At 33.1% G+C, this 21,064-nt stretch overlaps 1 protein-coding gene across 1 annotated transcript in view; it reads right to left on the reverse strand.

The window, feature by feature from the left end:
- Positions 1-5,600: 5,600 nt before the first annotated feature.
- The window catches only part of Eip78C (Ecdysone-induced protein 78C), an 81,141-nt gene continuing 65,677 nt past the window's right edge, over positions 5,601-21,064 (reverse strand). Inside the window, exons 4-9 of the mRNA XM_089645973.1 lie at positions 15,393-15,534; positions 13,893-14,080; positions 9,359-9,538; positions 6,732-6,845; positions 5,928-6,134; positions 5,601-5,813 (exon numbers count right to left, since the gene is read on the reverse strand). Of these exons, the coding sequence (XP_089502099.1) occupies positions 5,601-5,813; positions 5,928-6,134; positions 6,732-6,845; positions 9,359-9,538; positions 13,893-14,080; positions 15,393-15,534 (1,044 nt within the window). The remainder of the gene's footprint in view (positions 5,814-5,927; positions 6,135-6,731; positions 6,846-9,358; positions 9,539-13,892; positions 14,081-15,392; positions 15,535-21,064) is intronic.

Genomic DNA, 21,064 nt, shown 5'->3' on the forward strand with positions numbered 1-21,064 from the left:
AAATAATTAGGTTTACCTTTACCTTTTACCTTTTTATTTTTCTGTCTTGTTTGGTATCATGTTTCGTTTAGATTAATGAGTATTATCTTCTTGTTCAACAAATATATTTATTTATACCGGAAATTATGAGTTTAGTAATTGCAAAATGTTCACATGAGTATGTAATTATGTATGCTATTACTTACATGTAAGGTTGTGTAATAAAATCAGTGATCTTATATTGATATGCCCTAAGTAAAATACATATTAAATAATATGTACTTTAATGTATATTATGTTATTTGCAAATCTGTTACTTAGTTTGTTTGTTTAATTTATTTTATCACATTTTTTCCTAGAAGTTTATTTATGGATTATGTATTAAGCGAGTACACACATAACCCTTTTTACTCCTGTAAGGTAACAGATTTGGAGATACTGATTTTTACATAAGGCTCTTTTATGTTTATTATGTAAGTATTCGGCCCACTTAGTAAGACGTAAACACAAATAAAGACATGTATTAATAATTGAAACAGTATTTTTGCATAATAATCTATGTAGTTAATGTTTTGCATAAGAGTGGCTAAAGAAATTAATTATTTATACCATTTATATAGATTACGTAAGTAACAATCTGCTGTAAACTACCAATTAAATAAGATCTTAAAAAAATGAAGTACATTCAATAAATATATTAATGTATTCTAATATAAATGTCACACTATTTGGGAATACTTTTGTGCTTCAAGCCAACATGTGCTAAAGAGAAACACTTAATCTTCCCCACTAAATTCTTTCTATAGTCTTTTTGTTAACATGTAATATCTAAAATTTTAAAAACAATAAATTGTCCAATATTCTATATAATAAATGCATTTTTGTGAAAATAACTATTAATTATAATATGTGCTCTTAAATAACTTCAACAATAAAATATTCAAATCTAATATAATAAATATTATAACAGGTAGGTATTCGAAAGAAGTAATAACTTGACTGTATTATTAACATACATAATTTTGTATAAATAGATTATTATGTACTAAGTATATTATAATATGTATGGATATATATTATAATTTAAATTAATTACGTAATCATAGATTAAAAAAAATAGAGATCTATGAAAGAACCTTCAACATAATAAAGTGATTTAAAAAAGAGAAGGCCTTTAATTGAATGCGTTCCTAAAAACTGTCCACGCGAAACGCGGTTTCCAAGCTTTTCACGCAAGGGTTAGGCAAGTGGCTGGAGCCCCACACTTGTTGGTCCCAACTTGTATTGACCGCGCTTGTGTTGGAGGATTACATGCACCTCTTACGCACTCATAGTCAGAGAAGTTACAATATGTCCCTTCTCGAAACCACACACGCACACCATCAGCCCACTCAGAGCAGAACCTACCATGACAGGCTCTCTCATACATTACTTTTTCAAAATATACATACATTTAGCCCATAAATTAAGTCACATTATTCAAATGATTCCCCGAATTGTATTGCCACTTCCTTTAAAACGCTAATATTACTCACTAGTTTACATAGAAGCGTTTTTCTTTTGATTGTCTTAGAATCAGAAGATTCGAAACAACTGTTTTCTTTTTGTGAAACATAAGCTTTTCTGATGGTGTTGTTATACACAAAATAGCAATTTTTAACCAAACCAAACAACGGCGCAAAACTTGGAATGCCTTTTAAACTATTAAATCTTTTTGAAATGAACACTTTTAGAATGTGCATGGAAAAAGTTCATATTATTACATATTTGGATTAGAATTCTCAAGCTTCTTAAACATAAATACAATTGCAAATATTTAGTAAAAGATGATGAATAAAAACAAATTATTATGTGTAAAGTCAGTCAAGTTTAACTAATATTTTAAACATTAGTTTACATTTATTCTAAATCTACATTGGAAAGTTCTAGAGATGGGAAACAACTCATATAATATAAATTTAGAATAGCAAATAAAATATGAATATAATTTAAATGAAAGCTATTGAAAGAAGTGTTTTATTTTATAGCAAAACATAACCAATGTTTCATGCTATGAAAAAGTAATAGATTATGTTTTTTTATGATATTATTTATAAACAAAGGTAGTGATATTATTTATAATGAAACATTTATATTTTAAAGAGATAAATTAAACCGAGATCTAATGGATAATCAAATAAACAAGAAATTTGAAAACATTGCACATATAGTCCAGTCAGTGGGGGATAAAAAAGGGCTCCACCTTGCAAAAGGTTAGGTAGTAGCGATTTTCACATATGTTGTTAAGATTGGGACTCTAAAGAAAAAAAAAAGTTTTCGACCTTGGGGGGGTCGAGCTCGATCCGCCATCTTGGATTGAAGGTGCCAAAATTTGGTTTTTTCAAAATAATTGTGAAGTGGTCGTTTTTACAACCAAATTGTTTAAAGAAAACTTAAAGACAACTAAATTACCTACATTTTTTGTGGAAAGTTTTTTTTTGTAAGTCTAATAGATAACGAGTTACAGCGGTTGAAAGAACAAAATTTTGACAAAAAATTGTAAAAGTCCAGTTTTCTTGATAAATTTTGTACGAACATATTACACAATATCATTTTAACGTATTTCTACGTTACAATATACTTATATAGCATCATTCGTGTACTCGATGACGTTGATTTGTTATAGTGGGATCCTAGTCTACAGCTGACTTGGCAACACTGATTGAGTCCTGGTTACAGGACGTTGCCTGGATGCTCATGTCTGCAGATGTTCTTTTCGATGAAACAATGCCAGTTCAAGTTTCACAAGAACGATTTTTAGCCACTGAAAATAACAAAGTCCGTCTGATTTTGATGCTTACAAAGCAATTTATACAGGATGATTTTACAGTTAAGCAGGCTGAAGAAGATGCTGATGAGTTGATTGTCAATACTGCGATTTCCTTGTGTTCATCATATGACGCTGTTTTCATTATTGGCGAAGACGTTGATCTCCTAGTTCTGCTGACAGCATTAGCACCACCCAAAAGTAGTATATATCTTCACAAACCCGGGAGAGGCAAAACTTTTGAAAGACTTTGTTCCGCGAATAGTGTGAAATACAAAGAGGCGGCTGAGAATATTCTGTTTCTTCATGGCATTTAGCGGCTGCGATACAACATCGTCCTTCTTCAACCAAGGAAAAACAAAATTTTGTTCGCTTGTGCAAAACGACACAAGACTCAATGCCATGATATGAATCTTCAAACAACATGATGCAACACCAGAAGACATAGCAGTTGCAAGAACACGCTTTCTTGTTGCTTTGTACGGGGGTGACATGGATAAGGAAACCTTGGAAGAAGTCCGCTACAAACGTTTCGCAAAGTCGACAACAAAAAGCAAAATCAATCTTGCCTCTTTGCCACCAACGAACGACGCTGCACGGTACCATGCATTTAGAACGTACCACCAAGTCCAAAAATGGTATGCAATCCAAAAAAATCCAGAAACTGGGGCTGGAAACGTGACACCAACGGGCTTGTTCCAGTAAGAATCACAAAGAAACCAGCACCCGAGACTTTATTAAAATTTATTTCATGCAATTGTAAAAAAGGAAGCGGCGTTGCATATAGCTGCACGAAAGCTGGATTGAAGTGTTCTATTGTATGTGGGTGCTGTAATGGTCAAACATGCTGAAATTCGCTAGAGGTTCACATCGATGTCGAGGACGAAGAAGAAGAGATGTTGTCAATGAAAGCCCAGAATCTCAGTATCACAGGCAATGAGTTAGATGATGACATTGGTGACGAAGACTGTTATTAAGTAACATAATTTATAGTAACATAATTCATAGTAATGTAACATAATTTCGAAATCTACCATAGCTGGTATATCTGTGGAGTAGACCTACTGGAGATACCACAATAAAAAAATGCGCCACGTTCTATACCTCATGGTGGTGTGGAAATGAGTTTACAAAATTATTATAATTATGTAATGAATAACCCGAAAAAATTACAAAGTTGGGAATTTCATCATTTTTTAGAAAATTATTCACATTTCCGCCACTGTAACTCGTTACCTATTAGACTTACAAAAAAAAACTTTTCACAAAAAATGTAGGTAATTTAGTTGTCTTTAAGTTTGCTCTTAACAATTTGGTTGTAAAAACGACCACTTCACAATTATTTTGAAAAAAACAAATTTTGGCACCTTCAATCCAAGATGGCGGGTCGAGCTCGACCCTCCCAAGGTCGAAAACTTTTTTTTTTCCTTAGAGTCCCAATCTTAACAACATATATCAAAATCGCTACTACCTAACCTTTTGCAAGGTAAAACTCCCCACTGACTGGACTAATAAGAAAAATATCACTTGGATGCTTTTGAGATGCGCCATCTTTGATATGATTTTTCCACTCATTTTATTGTAAGAGCATTTTTTTGTATAGTAAATAAGAAATAACGACTAAACACGTTTTTTCTATTTTCATAATATTATGTCAATTTGGAGGAATAGATAAAGTTATTATATATGTCTTTATATGCTGTTGTTAAGTTAACAGGAATGGGTGATAATTGATTGTTCTATAATCCATAAATTTCTTAAATAACATAATACATATAATTTTGTACGCTAATATATGATAATCGGTTACAATAACATCATTGAACATGTTTGCTCTCAATTAATTAAATTTACTATTTAAAATCAGTAAAACATAAAATCTAATTCTAAATTCGTTATAATCATTGGAAAGGATGTTCTATTTAAATGATGATGGTACTGAAAGCAGGCGGATAGTAAATATTGTAATAATACGCTTCAAAGAATGCAAACACCACTGTGGGTGGGCATTGGAATGAGAATACATAATCTAAATAAAATGTAATAATAAATCAATATTTTATTGAAACTATGTTTACGCTGAGAAAATGAAAATTACTAATTTGGTAATTTACTAATGATATTTAAAAACTCTGACATAGATTCTAAGTTCACACAATAATTAAATAATACAGTCTGTCTCTATCTCAACAACTCAACTCGAGAGCAAAATATTCATGAAAAACTCAATTTCTTGGTGGGATAATATTATTTTGTACTCTAGGGGAAAATTGAGATCTACATTATAAATTGCACAAATTTATATAATATTATGTAGTTTATTGTAGATGGTGGTAAATTCAATGAAGATAAATCCTCTCATCTGCAAAGTTTTTCTTGAAATATGTTTTGTAGGGTTTATTACTTTACACTATGGTTTATAATATTTGGATATAAATAGACATCTAATATTTTATGATATGTGTAATGCACAACACAGTAAGAAGGCAAACGCCCGAAAGAGAGTAGAACACCCAAACCGTTTGCAAGGCTCAGCGTTGTATTCTACACACATAAATGCCTTAAACACTAAAACAGATAGTTGGCAAAGCACCCTGCATATTATAAGATCTACATCAATATCAATAAATATTATAGAGATGATTGAAAGGTTCATAAGAATAGCTACGGGACATCTTAATATAATACAAAACAAAGAATAATCAAAATCGCAATAGCTTCCCTATAAGACTCCCGTTAAAGCTACCGTGCCTAGTGTCACTACCAGCCGGTACGACGATCACAATAATGTCACATTGCACTGAGTCACGACCGTTTACTGCAAGTCCTCGTCACTCTTTGGAATGTCAAATATCTCTGCGAAGAGCGGCGGGAGACGCAGCATAGTCCAGTTGAGGCGGAACCAGTCCAGCAGCAGAGCGTGACGGGTGCCGATGGCCTTTAAGTCTGCCAGGAGCGCGCCCACGCTGCTGGCCAGTGCGCTGCCGCCTAGCGGGTTGGAGTGTGCAGCCTGCAATGGACGGGAAAACTGTTAGTGGCAATCATTGTCTCGCTTTTGTTGGACTGCATTAAGTTGCAACGCAAGTTCAAGTTCATTCTATTCTTGTTGAATTGAAAATAACAAGGTGCCTTATATAACAACATCACCTGCATTCCTAAATTTTCTAACCTGTATTTTAAGGGCATCAATGATTTTGTCTTGTTGCTGCTGGATTGCCTTGACGTCTGTAACTCCGGATCGGTCAGCTGTTATTAGCACCGCTGCTGAGAACAGGCCAAGTTCTGTTTCATTCATGCAGAGGGCGTTCAGATTGGACGTGAACCGCAGCACTGATGTTGCAAAACCATTCTATAAGAAATATGAATAAATATTGTAATAATTATAAAAACTCCATTTAAAACATGCCAATATAATATAAACTGAACGTATTTTTCACATCATATTTTATGATATTACTTCTTCAGAGAAAATACGACTACACCTGAAGCCTAATCGAGGCTCTAGACTATCTTTCATACTGCTGCTAGTATGAAAAAAATAGAAGAAAATGTAGTATCTCGTGCGGAACTGTAAAAGAGGGCTGGGGAGGGGAAGTAAATACCCTGCCTCTATGCTGAAACATATAACTAGGGTTGCCATGAGTGGGTGAGGACTTGTTGGATCACGGGGGTACACAAAAACGTGCCATATTAAGTGAAACGTATCAGCAAGGTCGCGGAAAACGTTCATTAGAAAACAGTTTGGTGCATTGCAGGTTTAAATCAGAACATTACATATAGATTTTGCAAGGAAATTTCAGGTTTTGTCGAGATAGATGGCTCCATAATGCTGACAGTCCCAATGTATCTGAATGGATGGTAGCCCTGCATGGGAGTCATATGGTATTCAAAGTTACAAACATTTGTTCAAATAGATATTCAATGTTTTTAATATTGTTTTACTTACGTCATACATGATGTCAAGCTGTTGGTGAGTTATGTATATTCCATCGTCAAACGTAAGGGTGGATTCCGTAGCAAGACGAGCTGCATTCGTCAACCAAACTTCGAAAAATCCCATCTGAAAAAATCAATCATATAATGGGGGAGCTAATAGCGACGCAAATATAACAAGTTGTAAATATGCATTCAAAGGATGTGAACATTTTTTTTGTTTTATGTATCTTACTCTTTGAATATAATATTTGTACTTACTATACTAAATCGCTTGCAATTGTTGATATGATCCCGAGCATGCTTATGTTGTGTAAAAGCCCTATTAACGTGACCAATAATGGCAATAACGATAGTAAAAAAACATTGTATTAAGAGACATATTGACTTACTTTAACCAATGATTCCTGATTCTATTTGGAGTAAAAATATAAATGAAATTTTGGTCTCCTGTGATAATTTTGCTATTTGTTTTCCAAATTTCGCCATGTCATCAAATTTTTCTTTTCCAAATCACAAAAGAAATCACTGGTTAAAGTAAGTCAGGCACGTCTCTTAACACCCTATATCTAGAGTGGTTAAAATATAAAGTTAACAACAGTTATAACAAGTTCAGTGTCTTTAACACACCGTATGTACCAAATAGTCTGAATATTATATGTTTTTGGTTTCCAAGTTAAATAAACGCAAGATACAATCTAAGTGTATGTAAGTTCCTACCTAAGTATTTATATACACATGTATGTAGTATATCATCTTATTAATTATGTTCACTTAATTTTCGTAGTCATCAACATTTTTATTTTTAAATTTGACTATAATGCCATAGAAGCAATGCTGCTGAAAGAGTTTTCCCTGTGAAAATGTTTATAAAATGATATTGACCACTATTTTTTTAATTTTCGTATAGGTAACTTAGAAGCAATATTAGCAAAACACAAAAATCTGTAAGCTAGCTAACTTGCACACAAGACAGATCAATTGATGGTGTTGGTGAAACTCAATGAAAACAATTAAATCAAATCATGCTTAAATTACAACAGTTGCACAAGAGTTATAAAGCATTGAATAAAAACAGTTATTTTAATAGATTAGACCAATCCGTAAGAGTTGCAAATTGAGAAACATTTAATAGGATCAGTTTTGCCATTGGGATAAATATTTCCTAAGAGTCACAATTTGAACTTATTATTAAGCAGTCAGACTACTACATACAACAATCAGAATAACAAATCAAATAGCAGAAAGTCGCAAATATATATAAATACACACATATACATTTATATATATATACACACATACATAAATATATATATTTTTTTTTTTAAAGCAATTTTAATACGCATTTAAAATTGAACCAAATACATATTTCTGTTTAAACAATAAGAAAATTAAATATGTGAAAAATCACAATGGAAAATATTTTGTATAATCGCCATCGCCATTCGCAAGCAGCCAATTTTTTGTTATCTGAAAATATACACTAAATACAATAAATTATATATTATGAGAATATCGCTTTATTTTTTTTACATTTCTATATTAAATATTATTAAAAAACAATATTAAAAACCAAAAACATACATAGTATTATTATAATATCTAAAACATAGTGTTAATGGTTACACAAAAAAGCTTGATCTGATCTAGTAAATAAAAATCTTCTTTCTCTTTCATTGGACTTATGTTTCTAAATTATTAATAATATGTTTATAGGAACAGCTAAAACCATATCAAGGATTAAAAAAAATTCACATATATAATTGTGTCTCAATTAAATCAACATACTTTCTTAAAATCGATATGTACTTAGGTACTAATTATTTCGTAGATATACCTACATATATATTTTTTAATGTTGATTCTGCATCTTCATCATCAAGATATCAAGAAGTCATTTAAAAAAAAAATAATTTGTATAATTTCACAATTAATCGATTAAAAATAATATACAGGGTGTATTACACATACCCGAAAGATTTTAACCAGCGATTCCTGAGCCCTGAACATATTTTAAATAAAAATTGTTTTCCAATGTTATTTTTTCAACTAAAAACTAATTTAAAAAACTTCCACCAGATGTTGGTTACAACTAAGTGCATCACGCGATACGCAATCTATCCCGTTCGAAGATCCCCATACAGACGGGACAGAGCGGGTAACACGGTATCCGTTGCAACGTGTGTCTGTGTGATCAGTGGCGATGTATGACAGAATTTTTATTGTTGTTGAAACGCACAACAAAATGACATGTGGATTTTTTACTCCAAATGAGCTAAAGAAACGCTGGTTAAAATCTGCGGGCACATGCTGATACACCCTGTATAGACAATTTGAAACGCATCCCCACTACACTCATATACATAACATATCCCACTTGGGGATGCCACAATCCCATGCACTGGCTCCAGTTGGGACTCTAGTACGGTATTCACATAAAAAAATTATGATCTTGTTGAGTGCAATCCCGTTATAAATGCCGTGTTGAGGACCATTGATTATACACCATTGAGAAAAGTGAGTGCGTCACAGAATATGAGTTTGAAGAAGGATTAAAAAGTGTATGTATTTATTAGAGATGATATAATGATCGAATTAAGAGAGTACGATTATATAGGCGTCTCGTCCCGTCAGTGATACCTTGATGAGGATTAGCTGGTCATCCTGGCTCAGCTCCGGGAAGCCGGGCACGCGCTTGGCGAACTCCACGACGCGCTGCACACTCGGAGTGACGCGCGCCGCCAGCTGTTGCCACAGCCACACACGCTGCATCTCCAGCCCATCGGAGGACGATGTTGCGATAGACGATGAACTGGCACCCTGCAGACAAAATAATAAAATACACAAATTACAAATTGATGGTGCATCCGTAAGTAATATGAAATAATGAAAAACTAACCTTTCGCCTACAGAAAAGTTCAGAGGTTAATTTTGAAAGTCGTCGTGATAAAATGTAGATATTTTAAACCACGCAGCTTTTTAACTATTTTAGGGTTCTTAGTTTTAAAAAAATCTTCAAAAAGAATGCAATGTTACAAATTCACAAACCATTTCTACCAAAAACAAATAACCGATCAAGATCGCACGGTAACATAGAAATACATAAATATAAAACTAGTGCTTGTTAACACCATTATACTTATCAAGGAATACATTTTTTAATGCACTTCTCTATAAAATCAAAACTGAAGAACTATCAAAGCTTTCAAATCACAAATCAAATAACTATTAGATAAACCTAACGGTAATTACAAGTTTAAATTTCATTCAACCAATTTTACAAAAACATATTTTGATTATATGAACCCATTATACATATATGTATATTGGTATTATTATACACACCCATATACATTTTTTAATCATAATGTCTAAAACTATTATATTAGCTTTCGAAATATAACTATTGTGAAGCGGGAGGATGTGATTGTGTTTATTAGTATACATTTTGTTATTTACCCATTTCTTATAATATTGCCATCTCTGTCTATGGAATTTAACAATTTAAAAACTAACTCTGTAGGTACCTACCTTCTATTATTAACTACCAATTAAGCACATTTATTTCTTATTTTTATTTATTCTGCCTTCTAAAGTTTTTTTTTTTTTTTTAAACTTCCGATTTAGTTGTCCGGGTTAAGTCTTCCCCAAAGGAAAAACTTAACCCTTCCACTCACTTTTCCACAAATGATCATCTAGTCAATCAACATTATGTAAGTGCATTATATAAGCAAAATAAATACAAAACAATACAAGAACAACACGTCAAATCACCAGAGATCAAATGGGAAAATAATTCACCGTCTCCAGATATTTTCATATCAGAGGGTTCGGCTCGGTAGAACTTCTAACAGGGCCTATAAATCCTACTGATCCCTCAACATAAATATTTAAAAAATCTTTTGTTATCCTACATGTATTCAAAATGACCGACTTTTGCATCTTTATATATAATTTTTTTGATAGATCTAATACGCCTAAATTTTTAATTAGAGAGCTAGGTATAATGCCAGTAGCCGAAATAACGAATGGTAATATTTTTATAGTCTGAGAATGCCAAATTCTTTTTATTTCATTTCCTAAATCTGTGTATTTTCTTATTTTTTCACTAACAGATTTTTGAATATTACAGGAATTTGGAATAGCGACATCAATGATATAAGTTATTTTTTTTAATTTTGTCATGTAAAACTATATCTGGTCTATTATGACTAATCGCTCGGTCTGTTAGTATAGTTTTATCATAATATATTTTATAAAATTCGTTTTCTAAAAATGAATTTGGTTCGTATTCATAATATGGTACTACATTACGGCAGTCAATCAAGTTATGTTTAATTACCAAATTTTGGTGAATTATTTTTAAAACTTGATTGTGCCTAAATGTATACTCGGACGGTGCTAATATAGAACATCCCGATATAATATGTTCAATAGTTTCCGGAAAAGCCAAACATTTTCTACACAAATCATCAATTTGATTTGTATCTTTGATTATATGCTTTCTATAATTTTTAGTATTAATGACTCTATCCTGAATGGCAAGCATAAATCCTTCTATTTCTGCGCTCAACTCTCCAATACTCAACCATTTGTTTGACGAAATTTTGTCAACATACGTTTGGTTGAGATAATTGAAGTGTTTTGCGTGTAAAATTTTATTTGACCAGGAATCTAATAATTCCTGGTTGGGATTTATAAAAATGTTGGCATTCTCATCGTATAAATTTAAAGGTGTAATATTTCTATCTGCCTTGCAAATTATTTTGTGCATTTCTGAGCTATGAGCTTTCCTATGGAAAAAAGTTCTTAGCATTTCTACTTGATTATGTTTCAAAGAAGTTATTTTGACTATACCTCTACCTCCTAAATTTCTAGGTAAATTAACTCGTTCTATAGCTGAATTTGGATGATGGCAATTAAACTTTGTTAGCGTAGTTCTAATTAATCTTTCTAAGTTATCTAAATCTGTATTAGACCATTTAATTATGCCAAATGAGTACGTTAATAGAGGTATTGCCCAAGTATTTATTGCTTTTACTAAATTTTTAGCAGATAGATTGCATTTTAAAATTTTCCTGATCCTAGTTTGAAATTTAATCCTAATATCATTTTTAATACTACTATGGTCTAATCTATTTGATTGTGGGTATCCTAAATACTTATAAACCTCATCCCTTTTCATACTTTTCATCCCTTTTATAACTATTTTATTATTTAAGTTTATTTTTTTATTATTAAGTTCCTAACTATCTTTCTTATTCTAATGATATTCGTATTATATTATTTTGTTAAGTTATTTTTTATTTCTGTTTTGTGTTGATATTTGTATTATGTCATTTACCGAAGTTTATTATATTTCTATTCTGTTTAGTACAGATTAGTTAACATCATTTTACGTTATTTACGTTCAACATCTAGGTTTATTATTATTACTTACTTTTCATGTACTTGAATAAATGTATTTTTTAAAATACCTTATAAACTTTATTAACGCCACTCCCCAATTCAAACACTAGAAGTAATTTCTAAATTGAGTTGAGCAGTTGGGTTAAAACAAAAAAAATCAAATTTTCGCAATTAGTCTGGAACTATAAGTATTTTTAAATCTATTGTAAAAGGTTTGAATATTTAATGTTTAAATGTGTCATGCATAATACATAACATTTTTAAACGTGTCATGCATAATGCACAGAGATGTGCAAAATGGGTACCCAAAACCATTTGAAATGCAAAATGGAAATGGGTCAAAATTTTTCCATTTGAAAATGCAAAATGCAAAATGGTTTTTAGAAAAGCATTTCAAATGCAAAATGCAAAATACCTATTTTCAAAATGCATTGAAAATGCAAAATGGTTTCTCAGGTCAAACAATAAAATAATTATAGAATTTCTAAACATTTTTGTCATTTAATAATGGATATCAATGTAGAACAAACATATTACTTGATGGTAAATCCAAAAACACCACGACTACAGATTATGATACCACAAAAAATTTGCGCGGGACTAATGTTGCCAACGTAAAAACGTAGAAACTGCTATCTAAAATTTAATATTACAGCGTCATGGCCCCATGTTCAGTACTTTTTGTAATGGTATCACTCCATTGCCAGGGCTCCTACCAGGGAGCAACTTGACAAATGTAAATTATCTCTCATAGCGAGGTTGAGGACCGACTGATATTTGGGGCTTATGAAAAAAAGATGAGTGGAGATAGTAGGAAGAATGTTGCAAAATGCATTGAGAAAAGCATTTAAAATGCAAAATGCAAAATGGTTTTTAAAAAACATTTAAAATGCAAAATGGAAAATACCCATTTTGCATTTTGCATTTCCATTTGAAATGGATTTATTTGAAATAAAGCACATCTCTGATAATGCATAACATTTTTCAAATGTGTCATGCACAATGCTTGACATTTTTCAATATGTCATGCATAATACATAACATTTTTAAACGTGTCGTGGATAATGCATAACACTTTTGATTGTGTCATGCGTAATGCAGAACATTTTTCAAATTCAATGAACTTTTCATTTTCAAAATTGGAACTTCTTATCACTAAGACAAGCGGTATAGTAGCTTCTAAAATTATTTTATTAATTAACTATTCAAAATGTGCATTTATTTTGTACCAATGCTTGACAGATGAGTTAATTAATATTGCAAAGATATCGTACTGAGACAACGCTCATGGAACTAGGCCCTGTAGATATTCTTTAACTGCCAGATTATATACAATATTCTTTGAATGGACCCCCCTTTCACAAGCGGTGCTATATTTTTTGTTCAATTGGTATGAATTAAAAGTTTCTTGTATTTTTAATACAAGTAAATAATATGATACGAGAATAAGGTGAGGATACACCAAGCCCACGTACGCAATGCATTAAGACATCTGGACAACAACTTACAAGCCATAAATTTTCTATAAAAAATAGATGCTTTAGAAATTTGATGGTTAAGGTTAAGTTGTATTTAGGCATTTGCGTTAACTCTCATTTATTGCTTGTTTAGACTTGATTAACATAAAGCACGCTTACAGAGTGGTCTGTCACAAATCTGTGTTGCGTGCGTACGACGAGTGTGTACGTCGTCCTGGAAACGTGGACATGGATACGTTGCGTACTTGAGCCCAGTGCGTCCTTATATTTATGAAATAGATATTTACCAGCAGCAGCTCGTTGGGCGGAACAGGTCGGCGCTCGGCGTGCAACGGCGCGCAGTGCGCCCGATGCGCAGCGGCCACGGCGCGCGCCAACTCGGCAGCTTCCTCCTGCCCGGCGGGCCCATCGCGCGAGCATCCCTCCTCCGGTCCGCGCTCGCGGGACCTCTTCGGCACGCGGCCGTACCTCACCGCTGCATAGGACCAAAACAGATGTTAGAGATTAGAGATGGATAAGATTAAAAATGAGGACGTCCGAATGAAAGAATGGAAGACTGACAATGTAATATGTGCTTGAGTCAGTTCATGTCAAGAGTCAGAATGACAGAAGAGCATGTATGAGACGATATATAAATGTGAATGAATCAAGGGGTGTATGTGCCGAAACAGAGTGGTGTGGCGGTGCCCACCCCTACCAGGAAACGGCGTGATGGTTAGTTAGTTACATTGCAGTTGATAGGGTTGTACATTGTGTACAAGGTAACAAGGAAACCTAATTCTAGGATTCCACTGCGGGTCATACCTACAAGGCAGCTGACCGGATACAGAGTCTATTGCATTGTACATTGTACCTACATTGTGCAATACAAGATGAAGCATGGGAGCTTTGGTGCTAAAGTACCTTGAACAGCTCGGTACAGGTTCCCTAGCGACATATTCACGTAAACTAATTTTGGCATGCTTGGGAAAATACTAGCACACCTAAACTCATCAGTATAAATAAGTTTCAGAAAGTAGAAAGTATAAGAAAGTTTGAAATAAGAATTGTCGTCGAGATAGTAATGTTTCTTTGTAAAATTATAGAATAATTCCGTATTTCAAATAAAAAGTTGCAAAAATCAAATATATGGTTTATATTAATTAAGTGGGTAAGTATTTAAGTACCTACTTACACATGATTTCGATGGAGATTTTGGTTTTTGATTTATTAAATAAGAAAATACTATAAACGTCTCTTTCTGGACGCGAGGTCTACTGTTCAAAACTAGTAATATGATATATTCGATTTATTATCTGACTGTTTCATTGAGAACAGTTCTTTCAGAATTGTTGATGGCAGTTTATCAGAGTGGTTCTAAAACATTTAACACACTGAACAGGTGCGAGTCAGAATAACATTGAAAAATTATTTGTACATAATATTGTAGCAACTTGTTTCACTATTAGAACGCGGTAAGCGGTGCAAGCAGAACGGATTTGGTAGTTTTAGTTAAAGTTTTGGGAGTGTTGGAGGTCTGTTGGAGGTAAAAAAAGCGGAACCTATTTTTTTCGCTTCACGTCTAATCTAAATTTAACACATAAATGACCTTTGGTCTAGCTTCTTCGATTTCAGGAATGTAACTTTACCTGTATATCTTGCAAAGAGAACTGATAGAGAGATACGTATGGATATAAATTCCTTTATAATCTACTATTCAAGATTTGTATAGTAACATATGTAAAGGTCAGAAAACAATAGGGTTTTTAAATGTACATGTGTAAACATAGAAAATAAAATATACTCACAGTCACGACTCATGCCGACAGCCAAGCATTTTTTGAACCTACAAAACTGGCATCGGTTTCGGTTCAGCCGAATGACCAAGCACTTCCCATCTCGCAAACACCTGTACTCTATCTGTTTCTGAATGCTCCGCCGAAAAAATCCCTGAAAACAGAAAAGAAAAATTATAACCTTTAAATGTAAACCAGCAGAAGGATTGCTAAAATATTCCAGCCTAGTTTTGTGCACGAGAAAATTTTTATTCGAGACTCTTCTTAGTTCCAGTGGGCAGTAACAATACCAAACTGTCGAGAAGCGATTGCGATCATTCCTACCACGTAAGTATGTAGCTATGTGCCTGTTCGACTGTCCAAACTAATTGCTTATTCATGAAATACAAATATTCACCTAAAAAGATATCTTTTTGGTTCCTCTCAAAATCGTAAATAATGTTAGCTAGTCGAGCAGATTGCAGTATCCTCTGTAATCTGCACTGTCCTCCGTAATAATATTCTAGTATCTAGTCTATGTATGCCTCTTTGTTTTGCAAACTGTAGTAATAATCCATCACCTGATGTTTTTTTTTGCCGCAGGCAAGACGGAGGTTTTTAATCGTACAATTTTTTATGAAATGCATATTCTTTAATTTATTTCTTTGTTGCCCGTGTGTGGTATCAACACTTTACAGGGTGTTAAGGGATGATCTTGATTAACTACCTATGATTCCTGATATTATTTTGATAAAAAAATTAAATCCAGTGACTTTGTTATGTTTTTTTTTCAATAACAAAAAAAATCTTCACTGGTCATCCTGCTTATCCCCATTTTTAAATATTTTTGGTTGAAAAATAAACATCAAAAAGTGTAGTTTTTTTCCGATTGATGTCAGAAATAAGTTCTCTACAAAACCTGTATAAATACATACACACATACACGTGCAGACACTCACACATCTGTAGGTATATAAAGACAAATTTATGATATGTAACTACCTACCGTGTAATGGGGATATTTAATCTAATTGAAAAGTTAATAATTTTGTATATTGTGTCAAAAATTAATTTGAATAAATTTTTATCATCGGTATTTTCTCTCCTTCGTAATTTGTAAATTAATCATCCAAGTCATCATCATAAAAGTCCTTTTTGTGATACCTACTATTACTACACCAGCCCTGTACTGTTTACGTTAGTGACTCTTCTAGAATCATCCGTATGTTTGTTTACTATCATTTACTGTATTTTTATAAACATGTTTGATCATTCGATGTAACTGTAGTTTAAGTATTAAACTATTTTTAAGACAAATTCTGAAATTTATATATCCAAGATTACCCTTAATGGGTGAAAGCTAAAATAAATAGTAAAAAAAGTATGTACTTGTTGACGAAAAAAATTAATCCACGTGACCATAGGAAAATGATTAGATTAAAGTAATTAATTAATTAGTTGGGGAATCTTCAATCCTTTTTCCTTTTGCTTGCTATACAAGACGAATTGATTAATTTAAACATTCCCATTCAACGTTCAACAGCATTTGTGGAATGAAATAGAAATCTTGAATGGAACCACCACCCTCCAACAACCTTAATATAAACATTCAACATCAATACTACTACTACTAACGGACAAATAATGAATAACTTCAGTTGCAACTCGCAATTCCATAAATGGATTCAATCTCAACAAGATAAGTACAGGGTGGGGCAGAAGCAATGACCCGGTTTTGAGGAGGTATAAAAATAAAACGAATAAACTAGACTTAATTTTTTATTATTATTATCTTTATTTAATCCCATTTTTTCATGAAGTTTTTAATACCTGGCGACCTACAGCGGCAGCAACAAATTGCAACAATTGAGTGAAGAACTAATCATGAAGATCTGTGGTTCCAATAAGACGGGGATGTGGGGAGCTACACAGCTCGAATTTCTATGGCCGAATTTTCCCTACTCGACTTGTGTCTATGAGAGGTGACGTGGGATAACCAGCGCGCTACTCAGATTTAAGAACGTGCGGTTATTTGAAAGAAAAAGTTTTCAAACATCGCCCCCACACTTTAAAATAGGTGAAGACCGGAATAATCTATACCCTTCTAAATGTACAGAAAAGCAGGCCAAAAACTTCAGAAATAAAATACATCAGTGTATTGCCGCTGAAGGCTGCCATCTTGCTTATCTAAAGATACCATCTTGATGGTATCCAAAACTTAACGAAAAAATGAGCGTAAAACCACGTAATTACTTCTGGCCCACCCGTATTAGACCAGTATCAAAGAGCAAGAGCAGCCGAAGCAGAGGATCCCACAAATGCTGCTGAATGTTGAATTTTTAATGGGAATCTACAAATTAGGCGTTTCCTCTGATATATCACATAATAGAATATAAGTTATATTATCTCACGGTTTACCATTAGAATGGAAAGTCTTACAGTCGCTGAATTCATTACTCATGGATTCATTTTCAAAGGGTGGTAAAATTATAACACAAGTTTGTTTTCTTTTCTATATTTTTAAGGGAGTTCATTTCACAAATGCACTCAAGAGAGAACCGCCACTCAATACTTACACAACTTGAAATACTAATGTAATTACAATTTCATACAAAAAAACCCACCTAAAAGTAGTGACGTAACATAAAATACGAATTTGCTTATATTATTGCACAAAACTAGTTTTTGTGACGTTTCCGTTACTTTGGTAATAAAATTTATGCAAATGCATATTTATAAACCAATAAAAAAATCTGTGTACGTTTGGCAGTAGGTAATTTTATTTATTATCAATAAATGCACCATGCCAATCATGTTCTATTCGTCCAGAGAAAACAACAAGTACCAAGATAAAGCACTGAATTGACAAACCGATAGAAGTGTCTTGTGGGCGTGTCCGTGTGTCTGAGCTATTTTTTCCTTAATGGGGGGAAAATTAAAACAAACTTTTCTAAACGCGAAATTCTTTTGTAAGCAGGAAATCACTTCCATCGGCCAGTACGGGAGTTAAAACGTCGTATGTAAACTGGCGATATTGTTTTTTCAAATTGGTATAGTGATTATGTTCAGCGTGAGAAAGTACTTGACAAAAATCAATATTTTTATTTGCAGCCATTTTTAATCAAGTATCAAGCAAGTTATTTTTATAAAACCGCACGAGAGTCCCAACTGCTCCCAGTCGTCTGTAATCAGTGAGACTATGGCATTGCCAGTTGTGAGGCTGGAGGTTGTTGGGAGGGGAAGAACATGGGAAGAGGAAGGTGGGGAAGTATATGGCTATTCATATCTGGTCACCAAACACGGCCAAAGCCATTTCAAGCAGCATTTCAATCCTGAACTGTGGTCTTACACCAAGGCGATACATATATCTTCCACTCTGCAACGTGCCGCAAATATACCATATATAAGCTATAATTTGAGTTTTACACGGCCAAAAGTATTATTTTAATGTATTTTTGTGGTATCATACCTCTGACTGTGGATATATCTTGATTATATTCTGAGCTTGAATGTGGATATTCAAGATAAAATTATATAAAAACATTTCTCGTTAATCACATTTAAAACAAATAGTAGTACAATATTAAGCACCAAAGAACAAATTGGGTACCTACTTTTAATTAGACTATCTTGTGTGAAATCATAGATTCGAATGACTCTATTGATCATAAGATTAAATTTTGAGGTAGGATTAGTAGGTACATTGGTATAAAGCGCTACACGTGAAGCTTGCCGATGTGCGCATATTAATTGCTGGGGTAGTTTGGTTGTAGAGTTAAGGTCGTAATATGAAAGGATTAAGCTTCGGGATATAACATTCGCACAAAGGTTCCCAGAAATCTATGGATTTTCTCGTTAAGAAATAGAAGAACATCTGATGGGAAAAGAGGATTTCCGAGAATGCGTTTAAATGAAGCGGTTTCATAAAGCTTGCTGTAGCGGTGCATTTGCTCTGGCGTTGAGCTCTGACTTTTCATTAAATCTACACAGCTTTAATATCTGTAATATCTAGTTATACTTTTCATGTTGCTATCACAAATTAACACTTAATCAAGTTACCCTGGAAGTCATTGACTGGTTGAACAACCTTAGCATCCAATTTGACCTCTACTAATAACTCTCCTCCAGCAAAAGAAGAGAAAGACAAAGTGTCAAAATATTGCCGTATTTTTTTCCAACCGAGAGATCAATAAATGCTTTACTTTTTTTGTGAATACTCCACAATAGTATCAACTGTCTGGAGCCAGTGAGTGAAATGGCAGCCCCAATAATTGGGGTATTTTGTGAAGCAGAATGTAGTGGGGAGTAATGACGGCTGGTGGCTTTTGAGTGTGGTAGAATGCAAAGTTTGACAAATTCGACATTTTCGATGATGTTTAAATACAGATTTTTTTTTCTCAGCAAATTTCAGTTTGGCAGTGCACTGCACCGATTAATATACATTTATTTATTTCTATTCTTGAATACACATTTTACAAATGTTTGCAGTGGTTTATATCGTAGTACAGAGAAAAAAGTACAGAAAAAAGGTATAAGAAATAAAGAACATAGGTTGAAGTAGGTAAAACTGTGTGTGGGTGATATTGTATGTTACGTGAACACCTCACTAGGAGAACCTGTGCTGATATGTTAACATGTTTGTGATTCAGGGTGACAGGTATTTATGTGTTGTGGTAGAAAGTTATTATTATTACTATTTTTTTTTCACAGACATATATTGAAGCATGAAAACACACATTTATATGTGAGTGTATGTATTTTGGATAATTCTTAAAGAACGTGTATAATATTTAATTTTACTTATTATATTTTGGTTATGTTTGGTTTGGAATTATAATCTTTTGAATAAAGTGAATATCTTGATTTTTTATCCAGGCTACGACATGTTTTTTGAGAAAGTTTGTAGATATGTTTGTAGTCAATAATTGTTTCAAAGTAATGGGCATACTGTTAAAAAGTTTGGTTGCGTAGTATTGAAAGTGTCTTTGTCCGTGTGTGGTGTGTGTTATCGGAATGTTCAGTGCTTTATTTGTTGAGGACCCGGTTTTTATTATGGCTTTTGCTTGATTTGTAATATGAAGATTATTATGATTATTTAACATTAATAATGCCATTTTTTAAATGTTTAAATACAAAATACACTCAAAAGTCACGAGCCGCCACTGGTTGGGATGGGAAGGAGATACGGAAGAGAAACTTGGGGAGGACTAAGACTAAGGCATTTCAAGCCACTTTTCATTTATGAATGGTGGTCTTACACCAAGGCAATATAAATAATATAATCCACTCTGGAACGTGCCGCAAATATAAAAAATGTATATATTTGAGGCATATCAATCTGCCAATTGTGAAAGATCACAAATATCTAATAAAAAAAGTTACTTGCGCTTGCCGAGATACGACCGAGATAAGATAGGGGTGTATTGTACGGGAAAGAGGAAAGTGGGGAAGTATCTGACTATTCAGATCTAGTCACCGAATACGGCCAAAGCCTTTTCAAACAAGCTTTTCGATTGTGAATGGTGGTCAACCAAGGCAATGCTGAAAATTTGCTGGAACGTGCCTAAATAAATAACCAAAATGTACTGGGATTTGAACCCACGAGACAAGGATCGTAACCACTCAACCACGAAGCCGATTGTTGAAAAGGCACAAAGAGTTTCATTTAACACACATATTTTATTTTATTGAAATTATAAAGCAAA

Source organism: Hesperophylax consimilis, chromosome 23 (genome assembly GCF_061612785.1).
Source record: "Hesperophylax consimilis isolate HC1 chromosome 23, BYU_Hcon_1.0, whole genome shotgun sequence".
Classification (NCBI taxonomy): Eukaryota; Metazoa; Arthropoda; class Insecta; order Trichoptera; family Limnephilidae; genus Hesperophylax; species Hesperophylax consimilis.